This window comes from Rhinatrema bivittatum, chromosome 2 (genome assembly GCF_901001135.1).
Source record: "Rhinatrema bivittatum chromosome 2, aRhiBiv1.1, whole genome shotgun sequence".
Classification (NCBI taxonomy): domain Eukaryota; kingdom Metazoa; phylum Chordata; class Amphibia; order Gymnophiona; family Rhinatrematidae; genus Rhinatrema; species Rhinatrema bivittatum.
In genome coordinates this window covers 699167385-699179450 of record NC_042616.1, presented here as the reverse complement: position 1 = coordinate 699179450, position 12066 = coordinate 699167385, and the positions used below count along the sequence as shown (strand labels likewise).

Genomic DNA, 12066 nt, shown 5'->3' with positions numbered 1-12066 from the left:
TTTCTCTGCGGGAGAAAACTTACGGGAGAAGTATGAGCATGGCCAGGATCTGCCATTCTTGGAGATTTGGGCCAGCACAGCCCCCACCGCCACGTCGGAGGCATCAACCTCTACAATGAATTGGTGCAGAGGATCAGGATGTCGGAGGCAGGTGTCCTGTAGGAAAGCCTTCTTGAGATCCTGGAAGGCTTGTACGGCGGTGGGAGTCCACCTTCATGCATCGGCACCCTTTCGTGTAAGGGCTGTTAGAGGAGCCACCAGGCTGGAACAGTGCGGGATAAACTGGCGATAGAAATTGGCGAAGCCTAAAAAGCGCTGGAGCACTTTCACTCCCAATGGTTGCGGCCAGTTCTTGATGGCGGTTACTTTATCCGGATCCATGCGGAACCCGGTAGAGGAGACGATGTACCCCAGGAAAGGCAGAGATTCTTGTTCGAATTGGCACTTCTCCAGTTTGGCATACAACCGATTTTCTCTTAGTTTCAGCAGAACTTGGCGAACATGTTGACGATGCGCCTCAAGGTCCTGGGAGTATATTAACACGTCGTCAAGGTACACGATGACTGAGGTGTATAAGAGGTCACGAAGTACCTCGTTCATAAGATTTTGGAACACCGCCGGGGAGTTACAGAGACCAAACGGCATGACGAGGTACTCATAATGGCCGTCCCTGGTATTGAAAGCGGTCTTCCACTCGTCTCCCGGTCGGATCCGTACGAGATTGTACGCCCCTCTGAGGTCCAGCTTGGTGAATACTCGGGCCCCTTGAAGACGATCCAGGAGCTCCGGGATCAGGGGCAATGGGTAGCGATCTCGTCGAGTGATCTGGTTCAGACCCCGGTAATCGATACAGGGGCGAAGAGACCCGTCCTTCTTCCCTACGAAGAAGAAACCGGCCCCCGCCAGGGAATTCGATGGTCTGATAAAACCCCGTTCCAGGTTCTCCTTAATATACGCCGACATGGCCTGAGTCTCCGGCAGAGACAGAGGGTAGACCCTACCACGGGGCGGTGTGGTTCCTGGCAGCAAATTAATCGCGCAATCGAAGGGCCGATGCTCCGGGAGTAATTCGGCCTTTTCCTTAGAGAAGACGTCCCGGAAGGCGTGATACTGTGGTGGTACAGTTAACGGAGCCGCAAGGAGGGGAAGTGTCTGCAGAGGACGAGCGGGAAGACAATGATGAAAGCATGCAGGGCCCCAGGACGTAATCTGAAGCGAACCCCAATCTATCACCGGCGAGTGTTCCCTCAGCCAGGGCAGACCCAGGATGACTGGGTGGATGAACTCTCAAGGATGAGGAACGAGATCTCCTCCCTATGAAGGGCGCCGACCTGAAGCTTGAGAGGACACGTACGAGTGGAGATGGTCCCAGGAAGTGGGGTTCCCTGGATGGAAGAAACTCGCACAGGCGGTTCCTGGGGCAGGATCCCGAGCTGAAGCTGTTGCACCAGGTCTTGAAGGATGAAATTCCCCCCGGACCCGGAGTCGAGCAGGGCTAAGGCGTCAAATCCACCCTCCGGGAGACACAGTCTTACCGGAACGGTACATGGGGAGTTGGGTGAAGTATTGCCTAGAATCAACTCCCCACTAGACTCTAGGTTCGGGCTTTTCCCGGACGCTCGGTACAGCGGGCCAGGAAGTGCCCCTTACCCCCACAGTAGAGACACAGTCCTTGGGAGCGACGGCGCTTCCGCTCTTCGGAAGACAGAGGACCCCGGCCCAATTGCATGGGTTCTTCTGCCGGAGCGGTCGTGGACACGGGCGGTGATGGTTGGATACGAGGCGGAGTGGTCCTGCGGATGGTCTATCCCTGGGTGGACCTTCGCTCCCGGAATCGACGTTGGATGCGTCGATCTACCCGGCTGGCCAGCTCGATGAGCTCTTGGACGTCGTCAGGAAGGTCTCAGGCTGCTAGTTCATCCTGGAGACGTGGAGAAAGCTCCTCCAGGAAAATTCCGTGCAGGCTGTCGGCTCCCCAAGCCAATTCTGTGGCAAGAGTCTGGAACTCCATGGCGTACTCCTCCAGGGCCCGGTTCCCTTGTCTTAGCTGAAGCAGTTCTGAGGCGGCAGTGGAGGCACGAGATGGTTCATCGAAGACTCTCCGGAAGGATTTGATGAACTGCACCAAGTGGTTCAGTCGGGAATCCTGGCGTTCCCAGAGGGCCGAAGCCCAGGCCAAGGGCCTCCCATCCAAGAGGGAGATAATGTAAGTCATCTTGACACAATCGGAGGGGAATTTCGCTGGCAGCAAATCGAAGCGGATGTAACACTGGCTGAGGAATCCCCGACATGCCTTTGGGTCCCCTGAATACTGGGATGGAGCCGGCATCTGTACTGGAGCGGTGGGTCCAGTGCTGGCCTGGGAAGCAGATGCCGCAGCGCTGGCGGCAGAAGCCCCTTCCACACGGTCCGCTAGACGTTGCACTGTCAACATCAGGGTGTCGAGACAAATCTGTTGCTGCTGTAGCTTCTGGGCAATGCCCGGGATAGCCTTCAGGCCGGCAAGGTCCGCCGGGTCCATGCCCTTGCAATCTGTAAGCTACGTGGACCCTTGGGCCGATCGGAACCGAAAGATGGAGTGCTGTGAAGGATCGCAGCAGGGGTCCCGACCGGAAGGCGGCAGAAACAGACTCGAGGATGGCAGGAGGAAGAACCACGGAAGGCCCTATGCGACCAAGGGCTCAGGAGAGGAATGAAGAAAAGGCGGCGTTGGCCCGGTGGTTTGGAGATCTTCACCCTGGAAGCCGGTACTCCCCCGAGAGAAGCTCGTAAGAGTCCGGCCGCTGGGACTTTAGGAGATTCACCCTGGAAGCCGGAGCCCCCCCAGGAGGAGCCCGTAGGGACCCGGCCACTGGGACTTAGGAGAATCTTTGGGGCCCGCCTGACGTGGAAGAAGAACTATGGAGAACCGAAGCGGAGTCCCGTGGACCAAGCGAGTCGATAGGCAACCAGAACCGAGGAGTAGGCAAAGCAGAGTCGGGGACGGAGCCAGGTCAAGCCAGGAGTCAGAGGACGTCGTGAATTCCAAAGGGTGAGGCAGAAGTGGAGTCAGGAAGCAAACCGGGTCAGCAGGCAGAAGACTAATAACAGGAATGCAGCAACTGGATACAGGGAACCCTGGGAACCTCGTTGCAAGGCAAGGAGACCTGTAACTGCAGGGCTTAAGTAGCCCTGCAGCGTCTGACATCACCCAAGGGAGGATCCGGGCTTTCCCGCGCTGGCCCCTTTAAATTTAGAGCGGAGACGCGCGCGCGCGTCTAAGGGGGCGGGGCCAGCCGCGGAGAACGCCGACTGCTCCGACGGAGCAGGAGCGCGGCGGCAGAGGCCCCTGCAGGCCCGGAGGAGGTGGGCACGAGCCGGGACCGCGGCGGGGTAAGGCCGATCCCGGGGCCGACCCGGGATCGCAACAGGTACTGGTGTTCTAGGGCCCAGTGTAATATTTCCAGGGCTGCCTTTTGATAGATTGGTTGTTACTTTTGGAATCCTATGAGTTAATACTGCTGTAATATGGCAGCTTTGCTACATATGTGCTGAGTGTTTTACTTCATAATGCACCTGGTGGTGGAGGAAGTTTGTGTTTCTTTTACTTAGATGACACCAGATGTTTTGTGTATGGTGAGGTAGAGGGGAAAATATCCTGATCTTCCCTCATTGTTAGAGAGCTGTGTGTGTGTGTATGTGTGTGTGTTTAGGGACAGGGGTCTGTGGACACACAATATAGGGCGGATTTTAAAAAGGCCACGTGCGTAAAATCCAGCCTTTACACGCGTGGCTGGGCCCAGCACACACCGAGCCTATTTTAAAAAAGGCCCTGCCACGCGCTTAAAGGCCGGTAAGTGCATAAGTACAGGCCTTCCTGAAAGGGGCAGGCCGGGGACGTTTTCTGGGTGGGACAGGGCGGTCTGGGGCTAGAGGCGCCCGGTACAGTGGCCATTTGCCGCTGTGCCAGGAGAGCGCACGCCGGCAGGAGCAAAAGGTAAAATAAAAAAAATAGGAGTAGCTAGGATAGAGATAGGGGGAGGGTAGGATAGGGGAAGGGGAAGGGAGGTTAGGGTAGGGGGTTGGGAAGTTCCCTCTCAGTCCGCTCCTTAATTGGAGTGGACCCGTAGTTTTATAACATGTGCATGCTAGTGCATGTATGTTATATAATCGCGCATCCATGTGCGCGCGCCGGGTAGCATGCGCACATGGACGCGTGTGCATATTTTTTGAAATCTACCCCTATATATTTACAGAATTTATTCAGGATTTACACTGGGTTTGTCTTGCACATACAATGACATGAATGAACCTCACTCTTAAGCCAGGGTACAGTATGTTGAGTATGATCTCAGTTTCTCAAATTTACTGCTTGTGCTCTTTTTAACACTTGCAGTGTGCAAAACAGCTTCTTTCTGAGGCTTGTATGGTTTAATACTGTATATATATATATATCTATATATAGGTAACATATCGAGAAGAGCTTGGGAGCCCAAACAATTAGGACTGTTTCTATGTCTTTGCTCTGTCTTTGATTAATCTCTTGATACTTGGTGATCAAATCTTCTCATTCTCCATGCAATAGAGAATAGTTGCTTAGAACTTCTATTAGTAATGTTGTTTTTGTCATTTTCTCCTTTAGCATTATATTTGGTTTTCTAGCATCAAGCACTTTATTGTGTGATATGGGATTGAATAATTATACTGTATGATTTATGCAAAGAATGCATATTAGTAAGAATGACGTTAACTATAAACATAAAGTAAGAAGCTGGCAGTGGGAGTGGAGGTTGGAGCTGAGGTTGGAGCTGAGGGTGGAGCTAGGGGTGGAGCTAGGGGTGGAGCTAGGGGTGGAGTATGGGCGGAGCTTGATTGCCTCCCCACCCAAATCAAAAAGACATTTCGCTGCCCATGATTATTACATTTGTCATGAGAGAAAAGATGTATTCACAGGAGCATTAATCAAGTTTACTTAGGGAATAGCCACTGCTATTAATTGCATCAGTAGCATGGGATCTTTTTAGTGTTTGGGAAATTGCTAGGTTCTTGTGGCCTGGTTTGGCCTCTGTTGGAAACAGGACGCTGGGCTTGATGGACCCTTGGTCTGACCCAGCATGGCAATTTCTTATGTTCTTATGAGCATAAGTGGCTTCAGGTTATTAACCATCATCTCGATTTATTTCTGCTAGTTAAAACCATTTAAAACCTCTCAAAAACAAACCTGAGTTGAGAATGTTAAACTGTGGGCTATTTGGAGATGCACTATTGTTCCGTTGAAGTCTTCGATTTGAGCGTTTGCCTGACCATGGAATTGACAGCACTTCTGGCTTTACAGGACCTTTTCTGCAAAGAAACAGAGATAACTGTTAATCTTTATGCATATGCCATTATCTCCTCTCTGCTGTCAGCCAACCATTTAAAAAAAAAAAAAAAAAAAAAAAATCTCTTGTGACCACTATGAAAGAGACGTCGGTTAGTTTTTCATTGCTACTGTCAGCACTGTCTGCATTGGCAGTTGTTAACATAAGGAAACAAGTTAAAAAAAAGAAAACAGCCAGGGAGATGGATCTTGATTTCCAGAATTCATGCAGACTTAATTTTGGTTAAAGATAAGGTTGTGCAGATGATCCATTTTTAAGAATTCATCTAAACAGTTAGCTACTTCAGCAGAATAACATATATGGGGTTGATACAGCCAAAGTAATTTTTGGTTCATTTTTTTTCATTTCATGTTTATTCTTACTTTTTTGTTTCATTTTATGTTTATTTAATTTCATTTAGTTAAAATGAAATAACTATAACACTGAAAGAAAATTAAATTGAAAAAAAAAATAAAACAAAAAGGAATCGGTTCCCTCCATCCCCCAAGCACCATGTCAATAAAACAGATTTAAGCCCGGGTCTTCCCCATCCTCCTAACCTCCCTGTAGGTAGTTGCTTACCCCATTTGTGAGATCATAGCAGCCCAAATGGAGCAGAACCGAACCCCAGTTGCTTCTGCCTCGCTGGGTCAGAGTTTCAAAATAGCGGTAGCCAGCTACTAGGCCAGCACTATTCTCTTGTGTGGCTGTATGCTGTAGAGCTACTAGGCCAGCACTATTCTCTTGTATGGCTGTATGCTGTAGAGCTACTAGGCCAGCACTATTCTCTTGTGTGGCTGTATGCTGTAGAGCTGTTCCACAAAATTCTGTTTTACTGCTGTATGCTGTCCAGCCCTAAAACAAGATGGTGCTGGCACCAGAGTCGGCTGGCACTATTTTTCAACTGGGGCCCGGCAAGGCAGGAGCAACTGAGCATTGCTCTTGCCCCATTTGGACTGCGGCAATCCTACAGATGGGTTAAGCTGCTGCCTGCAGGTACAGGGGAAGGCCAGGGGGATTATATTGGCTTTTAGGTTTTTTTCATTGAATTTCCAAAATGAAAGTGAATGAAAAAAAATATTTAATGGTGATTTTTTTGTTTTCATTTCAAGCAAAATAAACACTGGTTTTTCCGCTGTGTTTTTAATTTCATTTCATTTGAAAATGAATGCACACCACTAGAATAGAGCGAAAACCCTGAATTGCAATTTTTAAAAAAAGCTCTTAAGTTCTTCAGCAAAACAAAATAAAATGTGTGTCAGAGCCAAAGAAACAATATTTGGAGCATAGTGGAGGATGCTATTTCATTAACAGCTTCTATTCCATTCACTGACTTACTGACAAACATCTCTTTACCCTCAGACAATTGTGCCTTTTATTCTACTTTGATAAATCTCACAGCTGAATCTATTATGGAGGAATAACTCATGGATAGAGCACTGGTACAGATAAGTAGTTCCCATTCTTTTCTATGAAAACAATGTTGACACAATTGTTTTACATATTAGTAAAAAGAGGAAAACTATCTTTAACAAATTTTCTTTTACTAAAGTAGTTATAATTTGGGGATATTACTAATCTCCCACCATAGTAAAAAAAAAAAAAAATCAAAGCGATTTACAGAAGAAACTGTAGCCGGATAACTTACAAACCCTAATTAGCTATAGCTAAATATAACATTGTGTGGCTGGATAACACTCTATTTAACTGGATATCTTCAAAGATATGCAGTTACATATCACAGCAACTTAAAAAAAGAAAGACCTTTGCAGGCTAGCAACCCAATTACAAGCTCCCATCCCAACATGTACAAGTATTACGCCTTTCTGAATTTGTCTGTTATTTGAATGCTTTAATCTCCTGCTTCTGATATCAACTGGATACTGAGACAAGGGGCTACCTTATCACAGTATGTATAGCTTTGATTAGTTTTAAGTTATAAGTTTTAATGATGTATTGTGATGGCATCTTGCATAGCAAGACTTGCTTAGTGCCAGATATACAATGCATTTTTCCCAAGCAACAAAATGGGAATATATCCTTTAGTAAAATCCATTGCTGGTGCAAGAGTCTGCAGTCACTCTAGGTGGTGATGACGTCTCCGATTTTCTGAACCGAAAAAACACTGAACCGCCATACCTCCCCATCCCGTCTCCAGCCTCGCGGCTCTTTTACAAAATGGCGTCCTTGTGTCTGCTGTTGATGCCCCACCCATTTCCTGCACCCTAGGTGGCGGCCTAGTCCGCCTAATGCTCTTGCTGGCCCTGAGTATATCTGTCTCTTAGCTCTGAAGGAAAAGTTGCTGAATTCCATTTTAGCAATTATAATACAAACAGGGAGAATAGAAGTATTTCCAGAATACCTTATAACACAGTTATTCCCCCTTATGTATACTTATATGTTGAGAAAAAAATAGAATTAAATGATGTGGATTCTGTATTGAGAGATACCCGCTGACAAGGTTTGTAAGTTTAACAAATCTAGAATCAGTGTGCTCTAAGAAACAGGAGAGTAATTTTCAAACAATCTGCAAAGCAGACTTTCCAGAGTATTTTCAAAGCAAATTTCCATGCATACATTTGGTTTGAAAACCCTTGGCTAACTGGCGAGTACACGCAAAAATTACTTCACACAAAGTTATATCTGCTCCAAGCAGGCCAGAGCTTGTGCATGCTAACTTAATGCATGGTTTTAAAAATCAAAAACTTATGCTGGCAAATGCCAACTCCACTCCAACCCTGTCCCCCCCAGGGCGTACTTGCAAAATGGAGTTATGTGCGTGCTTTGATTTTCAAAAGCAGATTTAAGTACATGAACCAAGGTTTTTGCACATAAATCCTTTTGAAAATTACCCCCTAAAAATTAACTTTTCCTTCAAAGTGTATACAGTGCTGCTATATATACATAATGGAGTGGAGGAGTTACCTAGTGGTTGAAGCAGTGGGCTATGAATTAGGAGACCAGGGTTTAAGTCCTGCTGTCACTCCTTGTGACCTTGTGCGAGTCACTTTACCCTCCATTGCCTCAGGTACAGACTTAGAGTGTGAGCCTTCTTGGGATAGGGAAATACCTACAGTACCTGAATATAATCCACTTTGAAGCACATGGAATTTATTTATTGAAAGTTTTTTATATACCGACAACCGTTTGCACATCGTATCGGTTTACATATAACTTGTAACTATTCGGCAGTGCCTTTACATAGAACAGGAACTATGCGTACAAGAACTAACAAAATAACCTGGAAAACGAGTAACTATTTACAGGATTCAATGGTATAACGTCCATAAACTGGTTAGAAAAGGAGACCATAAACTGATTGAGGATCTGGGTAGGCAAAAGAAAATTACAGGATTTGTGATTGAACAAAATGGTAACAGAAGGATGTTTCAAAGGGGGTTTTAGTAGAGAGGGGGAGAGAGGAGCGGGATGAGTAGTTTAACTAGGTGTTAGCACAAGGGGAGGTAGAAGCATATTGTAAAAGGTAATACAATGTAAAGGTGCTAGCAGCAGCTGTGTGGGTCGTCAGGGGGGCGGTTTTCGTAGGAAGGGTAGGCCTGTAGGAACAGCCAGGTTTTTAGGTTTTTTTTTAATTTGGGTGTAGAGGTTTCAGTGTAGAGGAATATAAATAAATGTTACAGAATAAGTCAGTATTCTATTTTCTTCAGCTACAATATGCTTAACTGCTGCCTCAGTATCATGCATGATCACTGGCCTCAAAATGCTTGAAGCAGAGCCTGTTAAAGTGGCTTAGTGCTCACACTAACATTCAGGCAGGCAAAAGCTTTCTCATCATCCACACAAAACAGGCCAAACAGTATTTTATCTTGTCTGTTAGTTTGTACTGAGTAGTAATACATAGACATCTTTCAGCTCAACAAAATCTTTCAGCTACACTAGCACTGGCTATCTGAAAGCAATATTTTAGTATAAAAATATCCATTTAAAAGAAAGCAATTACATTAGCATAACACACAATGATTTAAAAAAAATAATAATAATAATCACCAGCAGCAGATTTGTAGAACATTTGTGTGCCATATGTTTGTTTTGTTTATTGTACCAGCATGGCATTTTACTTACTGAGTTCAAGTATTGTTATTTAAGCAATTATCTGCTATTAACTGAAGTTTCTTTGCAGGACATTAGCAGGTGGCGAATGACATGTCCTTTGGGAATTAGTCCTACCTAAAATAAAATTTTGTTTCATGCTTTCTTTCACGCTATCAAAATAGGATTGGAAAGGTATATTCAATGGAATACACAAAATTTCTAAAGATGTTCTTTATATTTGTTGGGGTGTGTGTGGAGGAGGGGGGTGGTAACCCATTTTCGCCCCTAAAAAGGTAGCCTGGCCCTTTATAAAAACGTCAACAGAGAATTCAGCTGGTCTGAGTGTGCTCAGAGTGACAGAAGTTTCACTAGACCTTGCGTTCATGTGATATTAGTGTAGTCTCAGAGGGGTAAAGAGGAAAACCACTCCCCAATGGGAGGGGTATTATGCAAATATAAAACCCCTGCATCTATGTGATGCAGGGGGAGTAAGAGCAAAGTGATAGAGGAGTCCAAGATCTGGTGTTTGGGGTCATCTTTTCACAGAATGGTACCCATGGGCCTATCCTTCCATAGGGAAGGTTCAGGAGAGGATTAGAAGTCTTACTCAAAGGAGGTAGCTGAAACCTCATCTGTAAAGGAGAGGATGGCTAGGCCTCATCTTGGAGGAATGAGTACCAGGACAGAAGAAGATCCTGTTAGTCCAGAATTTGAAAGGGAAAAAGTGTTCCTGAATAGCATCAGATTCTGAAGAGCCCTGAGGAAAAACGGATTCCTTGGCAACAGAGGGCTGAGTTTACTGGAAGATGCCAGAGAAGAGGTATCCCGCCTAGGAAAGTCCACAGACTCAAAGACTGGGCAAACTCAAATCATCCAGAGACTCCAGAAAAAAAAGAGGAACAGAGAAGAAAAGATCTGCAAAATCCAATAGGTACTGGGAGTGTCCATGATGGAAGAGATTCTTCCCCTAAAAGCTTACCTGTGTGTGTGTGTTGGGCAGGGGGAATGTGATAAAAGAATGAGACTTCATTTTTGTGTGATGGATTTATGTTACAATACTTTGTACATTGTGTTGTGGTGTTCCAGAGTTTTGGACTTTTGAGTTTCCTTCCACCAGCTTCTTTCAGTAAAGATTTATTTTTAAACAGTATCTACTGGAATGAAATGTGGTTTGTATTGTGCTTGAAGCTGACATGCAGAAGAGCCCCAGAGAGGTAAAAATCCTAAGATTCTTGAAAAGCAAGACTACCCCATCCCGAGTGGGAACCCTGGGAGGTCATGGAGTCTTCTATGATCCATGGCCCTCTTCATGTGCTTTGTGCTCAAAAGCTGACTGGAACAAAGGCTACATATAGGGGTGCGCAAGGGGGTGCCAAGTCGCGCTGCCTTCCCCCGTTTTCCTCGGAGGGAACTTCCCTACCCCCCCACCCCACCTTCCCTTCCCTACCCCCCTCCCCCCCGTCTTTCCTCCTTGCCTTTACTCTCTTCATTTTTTTGTTTCACAACTTATTTCAGCCCTGGGGAAGCCCTCCGAATTTACACACATAACCTTTTTAAAATCCTGTCCATAGTGTGCAAATTTCCAAAATGTATTTTTTTGTATATGTGTAACCCCTGGGTGGACAAACTGTCCCCAAGGGAATACAATAATAAAACAGGGAGCAGCCAGCAAGCTCCAGAGAGCAGCAATTCAGCAGCCCTTTGGCACAGGCTCTTCGTGATGGATGCCCAGACCCAGGTGAGTGAGGCGGAGGAGCAGCAGCAGCCTCAGGCTCAGGAGCCATTGCAGATGCTGCAACTCCTGGGTTCACCCAGCCCACTCAATGTATCCCTCAACCTCTCTGGCTTCATTGAGGAACAGAGCCTTGAGTGGGATCCTATATAATCATCACAATCTCGAGCCAGCACACTGCAGTGCCAGCCTGAAACACCACACCCTCAACAGGAGCAGCCCAGAAGTCCCATCATGCCACATTTGGAGGCCCAAATTCCTGCACTCCACACCACTATCACAGCACTGCCATCATCTCTGGCATTGGCACCAGACCTGGCACCAGCACCAATATCCCCGCCACCAATAGAGGATTCCATGCACGAGCAGCTGGACCAGCTGGAAAGGAGGCATGGGGTACACCTTTGACACATATGGACAGAGCTAGTGTGCCTCAGGAAGGCTGTCAAGAGGCAGAACCAGATTCCGCGGGATCAGACTGCTGCAAACACGCAGAATGTTACGGCGCTGGCAGTCAATGGCATGAAGAACATGCTGATGCAGATCCTGTAAAGGATGCCTGAGCAGCCAACCGAGTCTTCCCCATCATCACTGGAGTCCATACCCCACAGTGGTCCCCGGGCTGACAGATCCCTGAGGGGTAGGCCCCCCAAAAGAGATGCCACCCCCAAGTGGCAAGCCATGGTGTGGCAAGGGGCCATAAAAGATCAAAGGTTGTGCCATCGAAATCCAAATAAGAAGAGTTGTACCAATATTCCTGGGCAGGCCCCTCTACATTTTTCCTGTGCCGGCTAGATGGAAGAAGACTGCTGGGCCCGTCCTCACTTCAAAGTTCCTGTGGTAGCACACAGAAGGGATGGTCTACTGTCAGCCATTGTGGTCCAGCAGTCTAACTCTAAAGCCCTCCTCAATGCTCTGTCCGTATTCAATCCTTCTTGATGC

The 12066-nt window shown here is 46.7% G+C and overlaps 1 protein-coding gene across 2 annotated transcripts in view; it reads right to left on the bottom strand.

Moving 5' to 3' along the window:
• NECAB1 (N-terminal EF-hand calcium binding protein 1) overlaps window positions 1-12066 on the bottom strand; it is a 555658-nt gene that overhangs the window by 133209 nt on the left and 410383 nt on the right. For both annotated transcript variants that reach the window (XM_029591633.1, XM_029591634.1), the window contains exon 7: window positions 5201-5322. In XM_029591633.1, coding sequence (XP_029447493.1) covers window positions 5201-5322 — 122 coding nt within the window. The remainder of the gene's footprint in view (window positions 1-5200; window positions 5323-12066) is intronic.